This window comes from Furipterus horrens, unplaced genomic scaffold, assembly GCF_987537825.1.
Source record: "Furipterus horrens unplaced genomic scaffold, mFurHor1.1.pri manual_scaffold_6, whole genome shotgun sequence".
Lineage (NCBI taxonomy): Eukaryota > Metazoa > Chordata > Mammalia > Chiroptera > Furipteridae > Furipterus > Furipterus horrens.
The window spans coordinates 132,930,600-132,955,956 of NW_028327176.1; the positions used below are offsets into that span (position 1 = coordinate 132,930,600).

The 25,357-nt window shown below is 38.0% G+C and overlaps 1 protein-coding gene across 1 annotated transcript; it reads right to left on the reverse strand.

Moving 5' to 3' along the window:
- Window positions 1-246: 246 nt before the first annotated feature.
- On the reverse strand, window positions 247-24,277 carry UBE2J1 (ubiquitin conjugating enzyme E2 J1). The gene is made up of 8 exons (XM_090279669.1): window positions 24,108-24,277; window positions 15,867-15,940; window positions 14,503-14,634; window positions 12,298-12,382; window positions 11,910-12,015; window positions 8,650-8,779; window positions 7,080-7,199; window positions 247-1,385 (listed from the first exon to the last, which is right to left on the reverse strand). Exons 1-8 carry the CDS (start codon window positions 24,136-24,138, stop codon window positions 1,107-1,109), a joined length of 957 nt encoding a protein of 318 aa, XP_090135795.1. The 5' UTR covers window positions 24,139-24,277; the 3' UTR covers window positions 247-1,106.
- Window positions 24,278-25,357: the final 1,080 nt, after the last annotated feature.

Sequence of the window (25,357 nt, forward strand, 5' to 3'; positions counted from 1 at the left end):
ACATGCTAGAGGCAATGTTTTTCTGTGATTATATGTTCTCACTTGGTATTTATGATGGTAAAATGATCTACTAGAGTCTGTGGAGCTAGCCAGCACTGTTACATATTGATTTCGCACTGAAAATTATTTATTGGTCTTTGATTAGGTGGACAATTCCAAGTAAAGTGTTTTCTAATTTCTATCATTGTTGCTTGGGCCCTGAGCTTTTCTATTAATATGGTACATGAAATTGTTCAACATTATGCATACTTCAGAATAATTAAATTTATAGTGATTACAAAGCTAGGCATATATACATCTCAAAAGATATACAACTGAAAACAGACCAAACATTCAAATCTTAAGATATTCCCACTTAACTTCTGGAATACAACTAAGTGATTTCCTGGCTTGGACCCTTTCCCTTCCTTCATTAAAACATATATCTATAGAGGATTGTTTTCTTTCTTTTTAAATCTCATATGTTCATTGGAGAGAAAAGGGTAATAGTACATCAAAGTGGTTATAAAGCATTATTCCCTCTTCAAGTAACATCCAATAACCAAAATGTAATCACATTTCCTCATAAATTTGACTGAAATAGTAACTGTCACTGAAAAATGTTCAGGACATAAAGTGTGTCGCAGAATGGGTAATGCCAATATGAATGACATTTTAAGTAAGCTATTGGAGGAGTTTTACTTTGCCTTTTCAACTCTAATCCCTATATCATTCTACCTAAGTAGAAACAGAGTACTCCATAAATGACATTAAGTAACTACTAATACTCATTAGAACTTAAGATACTATCTTTTATCCAAAACTTTAATAGGACTATAAAGAAAACTAACACAAATTTACATAAAAAGAAACTGAGATATGAGAAATAACAAAAATTTTCCCTTAGACAGTCATATAGTGAGACAAGGGACTTGACTTATACTCCCTTAAACTAAGCAGGACACAGTCTGAATGTCTAGCTATGTTTATACTGAATTTATAAGGATCCAAAAAAGGAATGAAGGGTAAATACAAAATAATTTTTTTGTAAACAATTCTTAGATTATACCCAATGCAGAATGTTTAATGAAGCAGTTGAGTCACAGCTCTTAAGACACAAACCAGTATTATAACTCAAAGTCAAATATGTACTCATTGGCCAGATATATTCGTCGGAATATAAGAGCTGCCAATGCCAAAGTCAAGATGACAATCAATATAGCAGATCCGCCATGATCGGTGTGGTTGTCTCTAGGCTGCTGGCCCTGGATTACATCTGGTGAAGTAGATGACCTTCTTTGATTCTGTTGCTGGGCCCTACGCTGTCGAGGACTCATGGAGGTATTCTTAGCTACAGGTTGGTTTGGTTGTTGAAGGGGTGCTCCCGAGGAGTTCTGGACTGCATACTAGAAAATTTTAAGAAATTTTGTTTGAAATTGGCAAAGAAAACAGATACATATACCTATTATCTATTCAAGAGTACAAAGAATCTCAGAGCACTAAATACGACTGAGGACAAAGCTACATGAATTATCTAATTGTTGAGACTAATAACACACCCTTCTGAGTAACACTGCAACACAGCTTCTTCCGAGTACTCACCAGATGGAGGAGAAATTTACCAGAAGCAAGGAAGACAGGGATAGTGTTTACCCATATTCTCCATACAAGGCTTTCTAATCTCCCTCAACTGCAACTCTAACAAAATCTGCCAGGCGTCTGGGCACCTTGCTTCTTCAGGAGAATCAAGAAGAGAGGCATTTGATTTCCACTTTCTGCTTGAAAAGTTGCCATTCTAAATGGCAAAAAAAGGGAACTCTCAACAGTGTGCCTCTCATGAACTACCAGCAATCATAGAGCATAGGAAATAATTTCAAATCATATGTTCTGCACAGCAAAACCGTTGTAAAAATTAGATGATTAGATGTGGTTTTCAAACCCGGCTTATGTTCTCTCACAATTCTTGTCAACTGAATTGAACACAGGTCTAGAAGAACCCTTCACTCTGTGCTTGAACTGTGTTACTTTATGTAATATCCAGAGTTCCTTAGGTATGTATGGAGAAAAATTTGGAGGTAGTTGTGGGAGACCCACAGTACACTCTACTTTGGAACACTAGGTGCCCCCATAAAGCACTGGATGTCAAATGCTTTCTATCCTTAAATGACTGCTCCTTCAAAGTATAACCACAATGTGGTACAAGTGATTCAAAATCTTAATTATAGTTTATAGACAAGAAAGCTCTTTAAAAGGAATTCCATTCTATTTATATACTTTAACTCTACCTGGAATAACTCAATGGCCTTTAACTCTTATTGAAAGCAAGTTTATACTGATTATATTAATGCCAATACACATTCTTTCAAGTAAAAAAAAATTCTGTTTTATTCAGAATAACTTTAAAAATAGAGCAAATATAAAACATTTTAAATACTTTCCATTAGAAAAACATTTAATACTCAGAAGAAAAATAGAACTGAATACTGTAACTCAAATACTTTTTTAGAAAGGTAAGAGAATGAGCTTTGTGCTGGCAACAGCTATAAACATTAGGAAAAATTTACTCATCTCAGTTACCTGCAAAAGAAATTACATTTCAAATCTGTCATTCATCTCAGCATTAAAAAGCTTAAATAATCTGTGTTTCTTAAAACTATCCTTGGGAGCACTCAAACATAGTGACCAATAACACAGCAGTAGAGAGAAACTACTGACTGGGAGTGAAAAGCATGTTAGGGCTGATTCTCAATTACGAGTTGCATGAACTTGGGCTTCCATATTCCAGGACTCCCAGGAGCAATCTGCTCATTCACAAGAGCAGATACACAAAGTGGCAGCATTTTATGAAGTCTTACATTGTCACAGGTGTCATAGTGACTTAATAAATATTCACTGAGTTGAACTGAGTTACAGCAGCTAATAAAACATTGAATTTGAAATATCCCATTCTTTCAATTGTTCATCCGAGATAAAAGTATCTGATAGAGCAAAAGTACTACTCAAGGGTGATAAAGGGAGATGGGTTCTTAAGGAAAATAAAAATATATGAGGGCCTATCAATCTAGAAACTAGCACAAGAGATTGACTCAGCATAAAGCTTTTATTTTATATATGCTTTTTTCCATTAGTTTGAGGGGAGAACTTTATCCTGCCCATATATTTTACCATTATTAGGTTTTGCCACTTTGTAAATGTGTTAACCCTAAATAGCTCATTTAACCTCAGATCCAGCTTCCATATCTGTACAATGAGGCTAATATCCAATTCAGTAGTTGTGAGATTAAACAGGATAATGATATAAAGTGCTAGTTATTATTAATATTATTACTATTCATATATTCCTCTGGGAGTACCAGATGTAGATTAAAAAAAAGTGAAGAGTTTCCTTAGGAAAGCTTTTTGGACCTTTATTAGTATGATTAATACAGTGAGAACAACAATCCCTTAAAACATTGACTTTAGATGATATTTTAGAACAATACATGTACTTAATGGAAGTATTTATATAGCTATATTGCTTTAATTAGGTTCTATTTTTCTGGTGCCTTTTGGATAATATATTACTGACTAAAACCTAGTGCTGTGGTATCCTAAAATTTCTACTATTTAAAATAATTACATCAAGAGAAAACTCTAACAACCCAAGTTTATACAACAGATCCTGAAAAAGGTAGTTTATTTGGAGCTGAAGGACTAATTGGACTAAATTTTGGTAGTTCTTATTGAACTGTCAGATGGAGAATCAAGTTGGTTTTAGCATTTTCAAAATGCTTTAAGATTGGGGATAGGCCCTGACTGGCATAGCTCACTGGATTGGGCATTATTATGCAATCCAAAAGGTTGCCAGTTTGATTCCCGGTCAGGGCACATGCCTGGCTTGTGGGCCAGGTCCCCAGTTGGCAACCAATTGATATTTCTCCCTCCCTTCCCCTCTCTCTAAAAATAAATAATAAAATCTTTAAAAAAAGATTGCTTGCAGGACTTCTAAATCTTTGCTGTTTGCCTAAATTTATCCAAACGCATATTACAGAGTAAAGACTTAAGTCATAATAATTTCCATTTCCTTAACTAAGATAAAGCAACCATTTCTGGGAAGGGAGACAAATGTGATGTTTTATTTAATTAAATTTAAGTATTTTTAAAAAATCACAGTAACAGATAAGTCACATAAATTTTTCTATAATAACCTGGAATAATCATCATCTATGAGGGAATTCTGTGTTTGCTTTTTAATACAAAATGGAACACCTTATTCAATCTCAGTCCCTGGGAAAAGGGAAAAAAAATCTGACTGACTGGAAGAACATAAAACTACACCAGTATTTTCCCATTTCTACATAGATAAAAAATCTGTGTCAATAAGCAACAGATGGCCTAATGCTGTTATCTGCTGTACTGAAGACTTTTGGCAATCTCTCGCCCCCTCAATGCTAAAAAATCAGCTTATCTGGGATTTGATGTATAACATCCCAGTGAATTTATATTACACTTGCATGTAAAGCAGCCACCCTTAGCCAAAACCAGGCCTCAGTTACCTCCACAGTGATCAAATTATATAATTACACTCTGAGATTTATATGTAAATGTAATTAAAAGCTTAACTTACAATAGTAGAAAATTTATTGTTTGTCAATGTTTTAATCAGAATTGGTACAATATCTATGAAATAATTCTAAGCTTTATGTACTTTAAAAATCAAAATGAAAACTACTACTACAATGATAACACTATTGCTTATGCTATCTAATTTACTTAAACTTCTAGGTTTCTTTTTCTTTTTTTAAGATTTTACTTTATTTTATTTTTAAGGAGAGGGGAAGGGAGAAAGAGAGGAAGAGAAACATCACTGTGTGGTTGCTTCTTGCATGTCCCCAACTGGGACCTGGCCCGAAACCCAGGCAGGTGTCCTGAGTGGGAATCGAGCCGGGGAACCTTTGGTTCACAGGCTGATGCTCAGTCCACTGAGCCACACCAGCCAGGGCTCTTGATTTCTTTACCTGTACTCCTACTTTGTATTTAAAAGTGCTAATCCTGAGACTCATTTATTCAACCGACAAATATACATTGACCACCTACTATATACAAGACACTATGCCAGGCACTGGGGACACAGCCCTGATCCTCAAGGAATTTACATTCTGGAACGTAAGATAGATAAAATTAATTATAAAATAAATTATAATTGGAATAAGTATAACTGGAATATGCTATAGGGAAACTTGACACAGATTTAAAATAAACTAAATACAGACTTAAACACATCATAAATACTAAGAGATTGTCCTTACAGGTGAAAAAAAGATTACCACCTACCTTTCCGTAACGGGATGTTTTTATTTCTAAAAAACTATTTATGAAATAAAAGCAATTAGAATTTTAAAGGTGTAAACTTAAAACATACCCTGACTAAAATGAATTCATTATATACCTCTACAATTCATAAATTTACATCTAGCTCAAGTAAAAACCATTTAACTCTCAACATACACTTTTTTCTTGTACTTCCACCTCCAGTCCTCCCAGTACATCCTTCAGAGCATCCCCTCCCCTGCTTTCTCCGATCTACTTCTCCACTATCTCACTCTCTGAATAGGAGAGCCACCCAACACTATTTGGTCCTATTTTACAGTAACTTATTGCTGGGTAAAGGGCAAACCTGTATTTGCCCAGCTTCCATTCCAACTCTCCTGACATTTCAAAACCATTTTGTGGCTCTGTATGAGGGGGAGGGGTCAGAGAGGGGATAATGCCACTGCCTGGCTGCTGGAGGCTTGCTTTGGCACTCACCCCGTTTCCAGTCACTTCACTCCCTTCCCATGTGCAGCTGGCACCCTTCTAGAGTGGGTGGGTTTGCGTATGTTTTAGGACCATCAGGGCCCTTTAAATGGACTCTCCTGAGAGACTGGCAGTTTCTTCTACAGCCCCAACCACTACTCATTTTTCTGGCCAGAAATTATGATGCTTTATTTTCCCAACGCTGGAACCCTGGGCTGTGCAGTCTGGTCTGGGGCTGGGATCACTCGCTCCCAATTTTTATCCACCACACGTGCATATGGGATTCCTGTTTCACCAGCCACCACCACTGCCTTGCTGCTGCCACACGGCATCCTCTCCGTCCTGGCTCCCCATCTCTGCCCGGCATACCCGTCTGGATGAATGTTGCTTCGTTAAATCCTTGGTTGTCGGACTTCCATACAGTTCAATTTTCTGGTAATTCTAGGTGTTTTTTTGTTTTGAGTTTAGTTGTGATCCTTATGATTGTGCAAAGAGATGAAGCATGTCTACCTACGCCTCCATCTTGACTGGAAGTCCAGTCACATTTTCTTAATCAGTCTCTCTGGTGACCTAACCTCCCCACCCCAATAGTCAGACAATAGATTGATCAGGGCACAATGAACAACAGCCATAGTATTCATTTAATCTTTCGTTTAATAAGTACTTATTGGACAATTAACTATGCAGAAGGCAGCACTGTCCAATAGAACTTTGTGCAATGGTGATAATGTTTAATATCTGTGCTATCCAATATGATATCCATTAGCCACATGTGGCTATGAATTACTTTAAATGTGGCCAGGGTGACTGAGAAACTGAATTTTTAATTGAATTCAGAATAATTTAAATATAAATTTAGATAGCCACATTGGTTCATAGCTACTATGCTGGGCAGAGCAGGTCTAAGACAGATCTTTTGCTGTAGTCCTCTATGAAATCAGTGCCTTCGTGCAGCTTAACAAACCTGCCAAAGACAGATTCTTTATTTAGAAAGTGATTAATGTATGTATATTTTGTTTTATTCTGACTGTAGCACTATATTGAAGCTAACTTTTCTGAGAAATCAGAGAATTCCAGAGGGAGACAGGAGCTAAAAATTGTTTAGTTCAGCTGCATTCAAAATGAGAAAGAAAAGAAAAGGCCCAGAAACTGTGAATAACTTTCTCAAGAAAATATAGTAATTCATTAGACAGAGAGCTGGGCTATAATCCAACTGTTAGGAAAACCAAAATATTCAGATATTTCCTCTAGGGGTTTCTTCCTCCTACTACAAATAATGATAATGATATAGATATATATATCTATGTAAAAGACAAGAACCATACCGATGTACTGGCTGTAGCACCCTGGAATGTTGTAGGTACATTGTCTGGTAAATCGTTTAGTGAAAAAGGGTGATTCAAGTCTGACTCAGCAATAGTCTTTCCAGATGAATTGACTTCTGCCTATAAAAAAGATAACACCAAAGAGCAGTGTTACAAGAAGATATATATAGAATAACCCAAAACCTACTACATTCCCTTTCTTAGATTTATTTTAATTGCTACTTTAATATGAACATCAATCAGTTAAACACTGAGCACTCATGTGTCCAACACTATGTTAGATATTATATAAAGACCCACAGACAGTCCTGATTCTCAAGGAGATGTAACTTGGTGAAGGATAAAACTAATACCCACGGTTCACAATCTACAATTCCAAAAAATCTGTAAAATCTGAAGTTTCTTGTAATTTTCAGGCAAAGCCTGGCATGTGAGGCCATTAACAGTCTTTATTCTACATTAGTGTAGATATTTCCAAGTTTGCTGATGAAATATTAATGAATATGATTATGGGAAACTACCCCGTATCTCACAGTATGATATATATTTGATATTTTCTAAAATCTGAAATTCTGAAGTACAAAATACGTTAGGCTCTAAGATTTTCAGAGAAGCAATGTTAGATACAATAGGAATCTTCAGAAGGAAGAAAATAATCAACATTTATTAAGCATCTCCTCTTTCAGATACAATAAAATAGAAGGAAAATTTTCTCCCAAGAACTGGACCTTGGATACAGACAGGATCATAGAGGAACAGGGAGGAGACAACATGCTGTTTAATGCAGGCAGACATTTTTTAATGGAGCTAATTAAATTATACAAGTATTTATATGTTTGGGCAAAATATATGCAGAAAAAAGGATATAAGGGAGATATGCCACAATAATAACAGCAATTATTTCTTGACACTGGGATTACATGATTGTCATTTTCTTATTGCATATCTATATTTTCTATAATAATAGCTAAAACTTATTAAGCACCAGGGACAGTTCTAAATGCAATATATGTAATGAGTATTAACTCACTTAATCCTCATAAGAATCCCACAAGGTAAGTACTGTTATCATTCACAGGTGAGGAAAAGGCACACAGTGGTTAAGTCATATGTCTAATGTCCTACATCTAATAAACAGCAAAGCTGAGATTTTTTTTTTTTTTTCTCTCTCTAATTCTATTTTATTTTTATTTATTTATTTTTTTATTTTGGTTTTTCAATTACAGTTGTCCCCTTTTCCCCTAATTTCTCTCCCCCACCCAACCCACCCCCTCTCCCGCAATCATATCCCTCCCCATTGTCCATGTCCATGAGTCTTTTATATGGGTTCTTTGACTAATCCCTTCCCTTACTTATCCCCCTTCTAAAGCTGGGATTTGAACCTTGACATTGTATACCAGAGTCCAAGCTTTAAACCATTATGCTATATAACGTCTTTGTGAATGCATATTATTAGTTTCATAATTAAAGTTATTTGTAAAGATCTTATTGCAATAGCATTATATTATTTTACTTTTCAAAGTAAATAAAAGAGCTTCATAATTTGAATTTATTTATCAATTTAGAGTACCTTAAAACTGATTTGTCTAGCCAATTCCTTGGCTTCTTGGTCAGCCTTGCTTGAATTGCTTCCAGATTTTAAAGGCAACAGGACATTCTTCATAGTGCAGCCACATCCCTCACAACAGAAATCTTGTGATCTGGTAGGAAGTAATTGTTTTAATGAGAACAAGTCAAATACATGAATATTAATTCAAGACACTCAAATAATGAATGTTTTAAATGTAAAAGAAAAGAACACTGGATAATTCCTTATCACATATCTACATGTAAATTAGATAATTATGTCAATAATTGTTGTTCTGACACATATACACAGTTACATTGGTATAAAAAAATTTACATCAATTATATCTCAGTGCTTTAAAAATCTAATATTAGTCCTGGCTGCTGTGGCTCAGTTGGTTGGCTGTTGTCCTACAAAACAAAAGGTCGCCAGTTCAATTCCAATTGGGGCAAGTGCCTGGGTTGCAGGGCTGGTCCCCGGTTAGGGGTCTGTTTCTCTCTCACATCCATGTTTCTCTCCCTCACTCTCTTCCTCCCTTCCCTTCTCTCTAAAAATAAATAATTTCAAAAAATGTTTTGATCTAACATTGACATTTGATAAAATCTTAAAATAAAAAAAAAAAGCACTGGCTGGTGGCTCAGTGGATTGAGTGCCAGCCTGTGAACCAAAAAGGTTGTCGATTTGATTCCCAGTCAGGGCACATGGCTGGGTTGCAGGCCAGGTCCCCAGCTGGGGGCGAGTGAGAGGCAACCACACAGTGATGTTTCTCTCCCTCTTCCTCCCTCCCTTACCCTCTCTAAAAGTAAATAAATAAAATCTTTAAAAAGAAAAACAGCAGAGGAAACATTATTAAGAAAAAATTGGGCTAAGATTTCTTTATTTTCCCAATATACTATCTAAAGAAAAAATCAGCTTCAGATTTATATGACAAAAAATAAAAACTGTCTACACTGTCCTCAAGATAACACATATGTTCATAGGTTTAACCTATGTTAAGCCTATGAAAAAATCTATTATAAAGCTCAAATTATTTTTAGCAGAAACATATTTAAACAGTAAAGAAGTCAATTAAAAACAGAATTTACAGATATTTCCAGTAAAAAAAAAACTCACAAATTCTGTTAGTCTAAATAGCAGTACAACTTGAAAAACAAAAAAACTCATGGGAAAAGCCAGATTCTGAAATGTATCACTGATTATATTAAGTAGATACTCAAGATAATCTGTTAACTAGATTTCCCTTATATTTATTTTTCTATGTTTTCATTTTCTCCTTTGTGCTCCAGATACAGCCAAAAAGTGCCCTAAAGCTCACAAGAGTGCTGAGGATTTGTATGACTAGAAGTAAATACACGTAATATGTAAAAATAGTTATAATGCTGAACTTCCTTTTAAAAAATTGTTTTATTGTACATCTAGTTCAACATAATAGAAGCCTTAGGTCTTGAAGAACATGCTACTTAAATTTATTAAATAGCTTCATGTAAACAAAATATATGTCAAAGTAATATTAATTTAGTATTTATTGATTCATGTTTTTTTTTTTTGTTTCACCAGAAGCAGCACTGGTATCCATATTTCTTTTGAGAATCAGTTTCATCCAAATTATCTGCCTTAAAATGTGTGCACTTTTAACTGAGAAGTCAGATGAAACCGAAATGAGAATGTTTGAGTATATTAGTTTATCCACAAAAATAGTAGTTTAGCATGGTTAAATGCAAAATCAGGTTTTTAAAAAGCTTCTAATATAAACTAAGAACCTAGACTATACACACTGACAAGTCTAGAATAAAAAACCAAATTCTTTTCTTTTTTTACCTTGTACACAAAATGAACTGGATAAAAGTATCAAAGACAGAAAGTCAACATAGAAAACCAAGTAAAACAAATGTCATGTATTCTAAGTACATATTGTAATTTGTGAATAGTAGTTGTAAGTAAGGTATATCCCCAGAACTTGGGAATACGTTTAAAAAGAAAAGTTACTGATGAAACCTGGGAGTCTACCAAATATTTCAGACACTAAAATCTCTTTGATTTAACAAACATCTGTAAAGGACCTATCTGGGACTGTGCTAGGGTAAGATAAGCTACAGGGGCTGGCAAAAGAAGGTTTACAGTTGTTCATATGGAAAATAATTAATAATACAAAAATAAACTGTTTCACGTACTCACAACTGTAAACCTCCTTTTGCCTACCCCTGTATAATTTAATTCATAAAATATATTTGAAAAGTGGTAGGCAGCAGAGTCCAGAACAGGAAAATAAACAAAATCAAGAATTAAGTCTTAGTACTACTCAAAGGAGAGAATACTGTAAATCCAATGACTAATCTGGGTCATAGAGACAGAACACACGTGGAAAAAACTGAGAAGGCAATACTACCAGGAAACCACAACTTAATAAAATCTCCTTTTCTTTATTCCAGATCATTCATTGAGCACTTGCTATGAGCCAGATACTATAAATGAGTAAGTGGATTCCCTCTCTACCCTGAAGAAGTTTTTAATCTTGTGGAAAGCTACATTAACACTTTGCGTACCGGGGTATTTAAATGCCTTTTAATCCTCTGTTCCGGCAGGTTTTTAAGATTTAAATACAGTTATATGGCTAATATTAATGAAATGACTTCACGAAATTAACAATTAAGCTACTACTATCCTTAATAAAGAAAAGCAAATGAAAAGTTACTACTGAATGTCTAAATAACCTTATTTAATTGTTTAAAATTACACAATCAAATGACAAGAATTCTCGCGATCCGAACGCAACATGTTAATGATCGCTCCGGTTCTTTTCCATCTGTAATACTGTCCAAGGGGAGACCCGTACTGTTTTCTAAAAGATACTTCCCACGGTAGTGCTTTTCTAAAATCAATTTTAAAGGGGAGGAGAGAGAAACAAACATCCATTTGTTGTTCCACTTTATGCACTCATTGGTTGATTCTTGTATGTGCCCTGACCAGGGATCGGACCAGCAACCTTGGTGTACCAAGACAACACTTGAACCAACTGAGTACCTGGCCAGGGTCCCACTGTAGATTGATATTATCAACTACTTTCTAAAATCAGATAGCATGAAATAAATTCTTTAAACTCTGTTCAACCCTGAGTAAACTGGTATAACTGAATTTCTAAAATAGCAAAACTAAGCCTAGAACCTATAGCAACGTAACTACAAGGCAAGAGACAGAACCTATCTCCTAACAGCCATTTTCCAGAATAATATTTGGGTCTTAAAATAATAAAATGCAAAACTTACTTTTTAGCAAGTGCTCTTCTTTCCTCAGGTGTGTAATCTAGAGAACCTATGGCTCCCTCTCCTTTGGTTGGCATAAACCCAATGATGGCTAATAATGCTGTTCTTACTGAAATAAAAAGTAAACATCAATCTAAATTGCTTTGTAAAAGGAACTGGGCTTACTCTGGAAAGAGAAAAAAAGACTCAGGCTTTCTCTGAAGAGGTACAGGTAGGAGGGTTGTAGTAAAATCATGGCCAAAATCTAGATGAGAAAAAGCATTTTTATTATTCATTCAATAATATCAAATTATTTATCAAAAACAGCTTCAATTGCAAGAAGGTATTATACTTTATCATTATGAGTTGAGTAAAGTTATGTAGGATATATTCACTTTAAATTAGTACTCACTACTCCATGAAGGCTGCCAGGTTTCAGGATGATGTCCTGAGATGCTCAAACAGATTTTCTTGCCTACTTCAAATCGTCCATTAGCCTTAGGAATAAATAAGGCATTTAAGAATTATAAATATGTTTCATGTTTTATATTTTGTAAGTATATATTTTATATATAAATAATTTTTAAGATAATTTTAAAAGAATATAATCTTGAAGGGGATAAAGACTTTTGTCCTCTTATAGACACTCCGCAAGTATTTGTTGGATTCTGAATGAATAATACAAGCTGTTTTTACAAGTTGAAGCACCTTTTTGAAACTGAATTATACAACTGAAATCGAAATAACTGATGTGCAAAGATGTCCCAATGTCCCCTTCTGTGTCTAGTACAGTGTAGGCTCTGTAAAAAAAGACTAGGATAAAACCTAAGGACTTAGCATCAACTAACTAGGTAATGGTGAGGAAGGCTCTGAGGGTGGGAGTGATTTTTAGAAGGATAGTATAATTTTATAAGATAGGTACACAATGGAGGAAGATCAGAGATAATGATTTCAGTTTTGGACATGAATCTATTTTCATGGTAGAAGAGCTATTGATGATGTCCAGCAGGCGGGAGCAATACAGACATGGTGATATCAGAAGAAGATATATATATATATTGGTACCTGACTTCACAGAGGTGATAATTGAAGCCATTTCACAGAAATAAAAAATAAAAACAAAAACAAAAAACAGTTGAAGTCTGAACTTGTAGAATGTCCACATTTAGGGGAAGGGGAAGGAAGAAGAGGCATGAAGTCAGAACATATGCTTCATGTAGACAGAGAATTGACTTACTTTCTGTTGCACCCACAAGGTGAATGATGTGTATTTAATAAATATTTGTTGAATAAAGGTTAGAAAAAAGGAAAGTTTTCAAGAGAGAGAAAGTGAGCCAGAAAGAATATTGAAAACCAAGACGACAGGATTCTTGGCCACTGTGCTAAATTTGTCCATACCATTGGCTAACTCTTGAAATACTTCTGCACTTGTTGGTGAACAGCTGCTGCTCCAAGCACCCCTCTCCCAGTTTCCCCATGCACCAGCCCCTCTCCCTAGACCACTTGGCTCTCCTCATGATCTAGCAAAGAAAAGTGACTCCTCACCCAACAGGGCCCCTGCAGGGCCCTGCTCCAGCCCTACTGGCAGCCTACTGGCAGCATTAACAAACTTTATAAAGTGTGATTACATTTAGCATACACAGCCCTTTTGACAGATGAGAAGACTATGTAACCTGCCCATGGTATAATAGAAATAGCATTGGTCAGAATCCAGGTCTACTGGCTCTAAACGAATGCTTTCTCCATTATACCAAATACAGGTAAAAAGCAGCATTATTTTGGTACATATTAATGAATACCTTTTGTCTCACTATTTGCTACCCCATGAAGTGTCAGATGTTTAATTAAGATGGAACAGGATAAAGACTGAGAAGAGGCAGTGGGATTTTTCAAACTAGTCTTTGAGATTAGTGTAGCGAGCATGAGTGGAAACCAGACTACAGCAGGCTAACCTAGAGTCAAGGTTTCAGAGATAAAAACAAGACAACACTAAGTGGTGAGGAGAGATAAAGAAAGGTTTTCATGTTTTGTATTTGCTTCACTCAAGGTTGGGGAAAATTAAATATACTCGTAAATAAAAGGAAATGAAGGAAGGAAAGCTTAACAATTAAGAGGAATTTACTGATGGGACACGTCACAATAAAGTAAAGAGAAAATTGGGTTAATAGTTTTCCTTCACGTGGAGATAAAATATGTGAACATAGATATAAATTCTAAGACATAAATAATAATAATATAGCAAACATTTATTGAGGACTCTATCACTCCTTTTAAGAGCCACACATAAAAATGAGGAAACTGAGGAACAGAGCCTAAGAAAAGTGAGGTCAAAGGAGATGATGTGAATTAAGAGGTACAACACCATTAATTACCCTTTACTGAGTACTCACCATGTGCCAGACACTGTGCCTAGCACTTCGCATAAATTAATTCACAGAGTTCTAACAACCATACTATGCTAATTATATATTCATTAGCATCAATAATTCCTATGACAGACCCCCAAAAGCAAAATAATAACATTCCACTTTATTTCTTAATGTAAATGAGTATGTTGACCATATTTTGTAGCCACCATAAAAAACAATAGGTATTCCAAAAAGGCAAGAATTCTTACCGTTAGAAGAATAATGCTTGGTGGTTTCATGGGATACTCTGGTGGGAGTACTATTCGTCCATGATAAACTCCTCCATCAAAATCAGAATCTGGGGGCCCTCTAACTGTGAAGTGCCATTCAAAAAGGTTATCCTGAACAAAAACAATAACCAACAAGGAATTGGTAACATTAAAAAATTCGGTAGTTTTTATTAATGACTATTAGAAATATTACTGGGTGAAAAAATTGTTTATTATTGTTAGAACAGTTTCTAATGCACAAAATAAATGTCTCAAGTATAAAAATTATAAATAAAAGCTATTTAATCTAGCTCTCATGTCCCATAAGAGCTAAATCTTCTCTAAACAAATGCATTTTAAAATGTCTAAGAATGGTTATGTATTCATAAATAGGATTATAGATTTAGTTAAGCTAGAAATTAGTCCTTCAATACTAACTAGTGATAGTTATTATACAGTTAATCCTTGAATAACATGGGTTTGAATTGCATGGGTCCACTCATACTTGAATTTTTTCAATAAATACATAATTACTATAAATTTATTTTCCTTATAATTTTTTAAACATTTCCTTTGACCTAGCTTACTTTATTGTAAGAATACAGTACATAATATATATAACATAAAAAATGTGTTAATTGACTGTTTATATTATTACTAAGGCTTCTGGTCAACAGTAGACTACATTAGTATTTAAGTTTTGGGGGAGTCAAGTTATACACAAATTTTTAATTGTATAGGGTTTGGATCCCCATACATTGGTCAAGGGTCAATAATAAAAATTTGCATTATTGTAACCATCTTTAAAAATTATCTCTCACAGATACCTAAGAGCTTATTTATAAGTGATTAGTGATATTAATACATATGCTATCAACATCATCAGACAGTTACCAAGTACTTCACAGTTTGCAAAATATTTATGCATACATTATTACATTTTATTCTTACTATTACCATGGAAACCAGACTGAGCACTTCAAAATACCCTCCTTTTACAGATGAGAAGATTGAAGAGAGGTAGACATGTTTGCAAAAAAGCCACCATAGCTGCAGAGATCCCTCAATGGTCTTCCAAATTGTAAAAAGTATTGGGTTCTTTCCACTTCCCCGCTTTCCTCCACTTTCAAGACCTAAAACCAACTTAGCATCTGAGACCCATTTTATAGAGACCAGAAATCTGCTTCTTCTAAAATATCTGATTCAGAATGGCTAATGAAATACTCAGGAAATACTGGGTGTAAAATATTTTTAAAAACCACATCAAACACATCTGTAATGACTCAAAGCAATGAAAAAATAATTTTAAAGAATTCACTTAAAATACTAAAATTCATATGTAGAAGATGGAGAAAGAAACTAACCTCTAAAGGCTGCGCATGGTAATGATCTGTTGGATCTTTCAATTCTGCCGCTTCTTTCATTAAACGTTTAACAGCTAAAATAAAATTCATAAGATAGAGACATTTAATATATACTTTACCAAGTGATTAGCAGAGATTTACAAACCTAATGAAGAAGTTTTAACAAAACACAACACATATAGAGTACAGGTTCAACTGAGTATATGGTGAAGGTTTAATTATGGGATAATAGTAATAACTGGAGGAGGTGAGGAAATGGTAGCTAGGTATTAAGAAGAGTTATGTTAAATTAACTATACAGGTAAGTCTCATAAAGACACTTTTTATTTAATAACTACTTATATATACTTCCTATGTGGTAGCACTCGAACATTAACTCATACAATCCTCAAAACAATGCTATGAGATAGAAAAATCCCCATTTTCCAGACAAAGAAACTTGTCCAAGGTCACACAAATAGTAAATGACAGAGTTGGAATTCCAACACAGACGATATAACTTTACCATGTCAAAATGCCTATATTAACAAAAATGGGCCCTTTGGAACTCATGCTAATGAACAGTAAACCCCCCTATATTTTCAGCCTCTCGGGACTTTCCACCCAGTATCTTGCATTAACTTAATGAGACTGTCTCCAGAAATCATGCAATTCCATAGCCTTAATTGATTTCCTTTTTGAAATGATTCTTCAGCTTAATTAAAACCCCCAACACACTGACCCTACAAATTCCTTTACCTCATTTTCCTTATATTCACTTCCTTCTTTATCCACACTCTTGGCCTTAGGGTCTCTTTCATACTCCCCTAATAAAATTCAATTCTAGCTGACCCAGCCCAACTCTCTTATTCGGTGTCTATACTCAAACAGCTGAGCATTACTTACTGAAGGGTGTAAAAAAGTCACAGAGGCAGGCTCACTGATGCCATTATAGAGTCATTATCAACAGCCTCCACTGGAACACAATGCCGCCCAATGTTCCTTTATGTCTCTAGTAAGCCCACTGGCCCACTCTTTCCAACTAGCACCCTAAGACTACTTCACATCTGTTTACTCATCTCTCTTCCACCTCTTCCAGTTAATGGCACAGCCTTTTACTTCCATGATAATGACTGTACCTGTACCCTCTTTCCACCCCTGTTGGCTCTCGAATGTCAATCCTTTGATGCAGTCCCTCCCACCTCAAGCTTCAGGTGCTAAAAATGCCAAGATAGCAAAGCCATAAAAAAGACAGGTAGCCAAGGCTCCAAGAAACTCTACTTGAAAACTGATATTAGTGCTATAAGAGAGGCATGCACTAGGTGGGCACCTAACCTCACAGCAGACATTAGAGAAGAGGTCAGGTGCTGACATCTGAAAGGAAGACAATAGGAATTAAGCAGGGGGGCATGAATAGGCAGAAGAAACAATAAAGTAAAATGTGTGGAGGCATAGGGTGGAAAGTTATCAGGAGAGGTTAACTAAGAAGCAACTCTCACACAATATCGCAATTCAGCATGTATCAGGACTTTTGCATAAAATTTCATTTTAATCAAGGGTTCCTAAGGTAAAAAAAAAATGAGTTCTTAAGTCACTATCCTATTCCATAATAATTAATATTCTTTTCCATCTCCTATTCTATAAACTAGGCCCCTGTAGGCAGAGACTTTGTTCTCTTGGTCATCGAATATTCCTGAACTCATACTAGATGCTATATCTACAACCAAAATAAAATAGTTTCAGTTATCAAGGAGTTTATAGTCTTGGGGGGGGAGGAGTAAACACAAAAGAGCATGATAAATGCTATAGAGAAACATGTATTATATAAATATTGAAACACTCTTCCTACAAGTTCTAAACACTCCACCTCTCTCTACTCCAGACCCTCGCAAATACTGGTTCCTAGGTTTGCAATGCTGTTCACACCCCGATGTCCCACCTCATCATCTAGACACTGGCTCCCACCAAATCTTTAAGGAACTTCCTCAGGGAGGTGTCCCTGACACCTTTCCTTGTCCACCCTCAGAAGAGTGACTATAGATTCCCATCTGGACATACAAAAATCCCTGATGAGTTCTGGGAAGGGAGTAGAGACCAGGAATGCTCTCCAAGTTACTCTGATGCTCAGTCAGGTCTAGAAGTCACTGCCCTGGGCACTAGGTTGAGCGCCCTTACTATAAGCCCCCCATAGCACCATTTCTCTTACCTTTCAAAAAAATTCATATCACTTGTAATTACTTAACACCTGCTAAACAATCTACTTCACTGCAGTCTCCTCAGGACTTAGCACATAGTCAGGACTCAAACATTAATTGAAATAACTTTTATTATCTTCCTCCAACAAATCTCTTTCCAAGGATCTGATTAAAAGCAATGTTTTTCAAACTTATTTGAAAATAAAATAAAATCCTTTGTTCAAAGAAAAGCTTAATGAGAACCTCAATATGTAAAACAGATAACAGAGAGATGTTTTGGTTGAAGCCACAACAAGGAAGGGCCTTCAAGCTATTTACCTTCCTTCTGCCTGTTCTAAGGGCTCACAGAAAAAAGACTGAAAACCCCTGGTTTGAAACTGATAAAAATATCATTGCTTTAAATGAATAATATTAGGTATAGATATAGCCCTAGTTGGTGTGGCTCAGTGGATTGAGCACCAACCAGTCTGCGAACCTAAAGGTTGCTGGTTCAATTCCTGGTCAGAGCACATGCCTGGGTTGCGGGCCAGGTCCCAAGCTGGGGGTGCGCAAGAGACAAGTGACAGCACATCAGTGTTTCTCTCCCTCTCTTTCTCCTTCCCTTGCCTTCTGTCTAAAAATAAATAAACAGAATCTTTTAAAAAATAATATTATATATAAGTAAAATCATAGAAGCTGCTATGAAGTTAATTAGTTTGGCTGATGTCAGCAATCAAAGATGCTAAAGTGATTGCTTTTCCTTCATTCCTCATCAGCTAGCTAAATAATGGTCAAGCTGAAGAAGTGAGATTTTATGTCATTCCATGCTCTTATCACATTTTCTCTGCCTCTTCCTCACTTAGCTCAGTTCAGTTGGAAAGAAAATAAACATCCAATAGAACCTAGATATTATGAAAGAATCAGAAATGCTACAAGAAAGCATTAGGAACAATCATTCACTTAACAATTAAACAGGTTGATTGTATTAGTTCATAGGCCACACAGGCATGTACCATGTGAGAGCTAAAGTCACATAGCCAAATAGAAGGTGAGACCAGTGTAGTGTTTTCATAGTTTACTTTTTCTGAAATAACATATATTATGAACGCCTCAGTGAAAAAGAAATCTGGAATTAGAGCTGCATTAAAATACTGCCTCTGATTCCTTAGGCCTAAATCCTTAAACAGACATTTAATCTTATTGTGTCTCAATGCTACATAGAGTCAATAATTTTTTCACATAATTCTCCTTTCCTTTTCACCCCTCCCTCTTCCCCAGGTCACAAATTATTAAGGTCAGAAATGAATTGGGAAATAAGGCCTTCTCAATAATTCTGTTTTAAAATCAGGCCTTGAGCACAAGCAGTTGGCCACATGGCATGGCTCCCTGGCTCCCAAGGAGATGGAATAGTTGAGATTCAAAGTATTGACTTGCAACTAGGTTTAGCCCTAGTCTGCCACTCCTAATACCCCATCTCTTGCTACCACATGACTAGAAGGAAAACTTCTCCCCCATCAGCTCCTCTCTTATCTCTTTGAAAATTTATTTATAGAATTCTCTTATCATGGTGAGGTAAGATGTGCCAGGGCAGGCAAGAGGGGTGGGGAACACCTGCAGGCCTGCTCTGGTTCTTTGTTTTCATGGAGGCCACATGATCACTCTAGATCCAAGGTCTAGGGTCCACAGGCTTAGGCACTAGCATTCTGCACATGTCCAGGCTATGCCACCAGGTTTATTTTCGGGTTTAGATACAAAGCTACAGCTAAGGAGATCTTTTTTATTTATTTACCTTTGTTTTATTGATTCTAGAGAGAGGGGAAGAAGGGAGGGAGAAAGAGAGGGAAAGAATCATCAATGTAAAAGAGAAACATCAATCGGTTGCCTTCTACGCGTGCCCAACCAAGGACTTAACCTGCACCCAGGCACATGACCTGATCAGGAATAGAACCAGTGACCTTCCGGTTTGCAAGACAATGCCTAACCAACTGAGCCACATCGGCCAGGGCATGGGGGATCTTTTACAGGTCACTGTCTCTCATGCACCTATTTCTTTGAGAAAGCAAACATCTTGATATGATCAATCTCCAAAGCACAGGTAAAATGCAAAAGAGGCAGGTGTATTGAGGATGTGAATCCAGTGTCATGCTCAACTGCTTCTTCCTATTCCCACATGAAGGCAAATGTTTAAGGACCACTGTTTTTGCCCAGAAAAACCTGCAAAGGTATCCACTTAACAAACACTTAAAGAATGAATGTCTAAGCAATGGAAATAGAAGAATGACCAAGACCTGTTTCTTGCCTTGTAAAAGCTCACAGTGAGACAGGAAAACAATTACAACACAAACAATGACCAAGTATATACAACCATAGGGACAACTTTAGTCTGCCTACAGGAGTTGGACAAGACTGAACCTTAAAGAAGCCTGAACAATTTATAGGAATTTCAAACGGATTAAAAGACAGGCATTCCAAGCAGAGGCTCCAAGAGGGACCAAGGAATATAGGTGAAAAGAGCTGTTCCATCTGGGGACACTCAGGCAAAATAGATGGTAAAAATGCAAAAGAGCATAGAAGTGGTAAGGAGATAAGGCTGGTGAGAAAAGCAAAATCAAATCATAAGCAATTTTATAGGCCAAAAAAAACCCAAAAAACAATTTACCTAAAACTTAACCCACAGCTATCAGAAAGCTACTGAAAACCTCTCAGTTTGAGGAATGATCTATTCAGGTTTTATTTTGTTTTGTTTTAATTTATCTGGTGGCAATAGTGACTGATTAGATATATGTGTGTGTGCACGTAGTGGTGCCCACGCTCAAATGCCTGCATGTGTGTGAGTTTTAAGGTAGGAGGGTGGAGTAAAGGAGTAGACCAACAGATCAAAGATGACTCCCATGGGTGCTTGGGTGTTGTCAATCCCTAGGATAAGGAATATTAAGGCCAGTGCAAGTTTGGGGGAGGGGAGAAAACTGATAATTTTGATAGTTACAACTTGTAGGTATTTTCTTTTGGTCTGTGGGGAATCTGGGTGAAGATGTTAAGTCATTGTCAAGGTCTATGTATCTACAGCCTAGAAGAAGGATCTGAATTGTACATTAAAGCTTGAAAATGATTAGCATGAAGGTGACATCAAGGGCATGGACAGCATAGATAATTCATAGGTTTCTGATGGAGACAGGTGGATGCCTTTACACCAGTCTCTTATACATATATCAGTCACCTGCTGGACATGCCCATCAGCTCCTTCTAAGGAAAGCTGCCACAGGAGGTTCTTGACACATAGATCTCCCTACTTTATACTGAGACCCTACTACCTTGGCCAGAGCAGGGAACTTGATCCACAGGAAACTTACTGATCGGCTAGTCAGAGGGCTTATGAGACGGTCCCACACAGAGCTCCACCTACCACTACAAGTCCATTCCAGAAAAATCATAAAGAAATACATTTTTCCACCTATAAAATGAATAAGCTTACTATCCACATGCTAATACACTGGCCCTTTACCAGTTATCTTTATTGTCAACTTAATTGTTCCATCCATACCTGTAAGACACATGAGATAGAGAAGAAGGATTATATATCTTATATCTTGCAGTGTTTTTAATAACTTCCTCCTGTATCTATTACTCTAAAAATATCACAGGCCCTGGCTGGTGTGGCTCAGTGGTTTGAGCACTGGCCTGCAAACCAAAGGGTCACTGGTTCAATTCCCAGTCAGGGCACATGCCTGGGTTGTAAGCAAGATCCCCAGTTGGGGACATGCGAGAGGCAACCACACACTGACATTTCTCTCCCTCTCTTTCTCCCGCCTGTCATCTCTTTCTAAAAATAAATAAATAAAATCTTTAAAAAATATATATCTATATCACAGGACTGAGAATAAAACAAAGGAAGGAAGCACTTTCACTAAGTCTCCTAGCATTTTCAGCAAGTCCCATACCTCATTTAATTCACTTCTCCATGAACTCCAAATGATCCACACAATAAGAAAAAAGTTTTTTTAAAAAAATTCGATTTAGAACAGCAATATCACCTTTGAAGAAATGAGACCCTAAAGAGGAAGCAATTTATTACACAGCTAGAAGCATGTTGGCCAAAGCTCAGCATGCTGGCAATAGGTCATATATATTGTACTTCAAAAATGGACAAAATTCTGGAGAATATTAAATGCTTATCATAATCTCAAGTATGATAACCTAAAAAACTGAGCAATCTCTTCTGACAACAATCTGCATTCCAAATTATACTCACATTTTCATTATCACTGGACATTTCACTAAGTACCTCAGGTGTCCTAAGGAACTTGGTACCATGTGACCAAGGAGTCACCACACAGTTTTACCCTAGTTTTACATAAATCTATCACAATCTAAATAATTTAACCAACTAACCTTAAAATTAAACTGTTCTTTCTCTCCTTCTCTTTGATCTTCCCCCCCACCCCTGACATTCTTAAGAGATGGGCTGGAGGAAGTCATGAACCCCCTGAAATTAAATTGTATAATTATTTCTTGGAAAGCCCACAGCCTTCACCAGATTTTTAAAGGCATCTATGCCCCCCCCAATGTTATGACCCATTCTACATACTTGGTCACCTAAGAACGTTTCCCAGCTTGAGAAGACTGAAGTTAACAAAGCTCTGTTCAATCAATATCCTGACTTTTCTGGAGTCTGCACATTTTTAAGTATTAAAAAAAAAATCATCCCCGGCCAGTGTGGCTCACTTGGTTGGAACATCCTCCGGTAACTGAAGGGTTGCAGGTTGATTCCTGGTCTGGGCGCTGTCTAGGTTGTAGGTTCAATTCTGTGGGTATGGGAGGCTTTTCTCACTTTCTTTCTTTTTCTCTCTTTCTCTCTCTCTCTCTCCCTCTCAGATGTTTCTCTCTCCCTTCCTTTCTCTCTAAAAATCAGTAAGAACATGTCCTCGAGTGAGGATTAAAAATAAATAAAAGATTCACAGTGTCAACTCTTTCCATAAGAAGGCTAATATTGCTGATTCCTACTGAGAAGTTGCTGTTTTGGAAGAAGAAAAAAAAGAAGACGACATAGTGTGGGTCAAACTATTAGTGATATCTTAGGATTACCATTTAGAGCTAAACTGTAGTTTCTCCCTCCTGACAAATTTATCATGGTACAGATAGAATAAATATCATGTAAAATAATTCACTTCAAGCTTGCCTTAATCTAAGAGAGCTGATTGCTTTTCTTGCATTTTTTTCAATCAATTAATTTGTTTGTTTATTTATTTTTTGAAAGAGGGGACAGGAGAGAGGGAGAGAAACATCACTGTGTGGTTGTCTCTCACTCCCGCCCCCAACTGGGGACCTGACGTGCAACCTAGTCATGTGCCCTGACTGGGAATTGAACCAGTGACACTTGGCTCGAAGGCCGACGCTCAAGCTTTTCTTGCATTTTTGTAATGCGCCAGAAAAGAATGTGAGGCTAGGATTGTTTGGGCTATTTCTGTAAATTAAGTAGAGCCATTAAATACTGAAAAAGAAGTCTCTATGACTTAGTAGATATATACCATGTTAGTATGACAAAAAAAAAACCATAGTTAGCGCTAAAGTACACGTCTCAACTAGTTCTCTTATTAGTTCTTTGGCTAACCAGTTAAGTACAGAACATTTTCTTTATGTTTGTAACTCTATTCGCCCCATATGCTGCAAATAGGATATTTAAACTAAATCTTTACACGTGAGTCAAACAGGTAATAAAAGTCCGGCGACATCGATGGAGAAGATAAGGACTGTGTTCAGGAAGCAGTCCAGCAAGGGGTTGTTCCCGTTCCCATGGGCATCATCTTTACACCTGTTCTTAGGGATAAGAGTCCATACCCAGCTCCTCGAGACACAGAAGCGGGGAGGGAGAGGCTGGGTGCCGTGGGGCACTGGCCAGTCCCCAGGTCTGGCAGACGGTACCCGCCCGGCCGTCCTGCCCTGCGGCCTGCACCACCCAGGCAGCCGGCGGTCTCGCGTACAGCGCGACACCAGGAGTGGGGCCGCGAGTGGCGGCGGCCGTGAGGGGACCGCTGTGCCAGCCCCGGAGTCCAGGTTCACCCCGGCGCCCACCGCCCTCAGCCCCCCTCACCCGGACTCTTCAGGTTGTAGCGGGTCTCCATGGCTGGTCGCTGGCCCGCCTCCGGCCTCCTCGCAGCAGCGCCGCTGGTGCCCCGTCTCAGCGTCTCAGCGTCGCTCTGGCAGATGGGGCCAGGCCCGGAGAGCTTCCGCAGGCACCGCCCAACCCTCTGCCGGACTGAGGGCGGGGTACTGAGGATGCCGGCTAGGCGCGGGCTTCACGTTGGCACCGCCTTCTCCGCTGTCCCCGCCTCCCTGTGGGCCGGGCAGGCCCCGGCGCCAGCCAGGCCTCGCTGCCGCAGGCGCCGGGGCTGGAGGTCAGCCTCCTCGATTGGCCGTGGGCCCAACCCCGCAGGGCCGCTGGACCTGCGTCACCCGCCCTGCTCCGCGTTTTGTGAAGTTGTCCTGACGTGGCAGTTGCTTCGTGGCGGCCGGTGAGGGCGGCCGTAAGCCACCCTGCTGCTGCCGCCGGCCCCACGAAGCCCGCTCAGTTTGTGCAATAGCGGGTGGTGCCTGCGTCTTCCTGTTGCCCCGGCTTCCCGGAGCCTGTCTTCCGCCGGGCCCATCCGGGGACCCCAGGCGCTGGCGGATTTTAGCGAGTGACCCTGGGGCCAGAAGCGACGCCGGCCGTGCCCGCTGCGAGTGGGGTCCCGGGCCCCGACCTCCGGGGCCCAAGTGGGCCGGGGCTCGGGCTGCAAAGTTCCCAGCAGCCCAATCCCCTCGCGCTGCCCTCTAAGTGCTTTGTTTCCAGATCCAGTATAGCTGGTTAGGGTGCGAGCACTTAAGTTGGGAATGCCAGTGATAAGGAAATTGGGGAGGATTTTTATAACAGTTTACTTTCAGATAATGTGCTTAGGTGCCAGAAAGTATTGTTGGGGATTCAAAAAATTACCTCGACTTTGTAGGAATGCATACAAATACGGAAGGCTTAACCTCAAAGAATGGGATGGATAAAAAGAGGGCGGTGGATTCTGAAGGCTTAAGAGGAGCAAAGATTTAGGAAAAGCGAGGGACTGCGATGGTGGGAAGGAGGAAGAGGGAAGGAAGGAATTCTATGAGGAATGAAGCCTGTGGAAGGAAAAAGCGGGCCACATACTGAACCTGACTAGCTGGGGGCGGGGGCGGGGGTGGCGCTGCCCAGCGGCCTTTTAACTCAGAGCCCAGAGTAACCAAAGAGGAAGGTCTGAATTTATGGCTTTATGGCAGGTAGTCCTGTCCTAGGGTGGAATTTCTCCCTAACAAAGGTCAGTCTTCACCTTAACT

Coding starts and splice junctions, on each gene's coding strand:
- UBE2J1 (XM_090279669.1), bottom strand. CDS start 24,138: ATGGAGACCCGCTACAACCTGAAGAGTCCGG. Junction 12,383..14,502: donor CAAGCATTATTCTTCTAACG/GTAAGAATTCTT, acceptor TTTATTCCTAAG/GCTAATGGACGATTTGAAGT. Junction 8,780..11,909: donor AGAAGAGCACTTGCTAAAAA/GTAAGTTTTGCA, acceptor ACTTCCTACCAG/ATCACAAGATTTCTGTTGTG.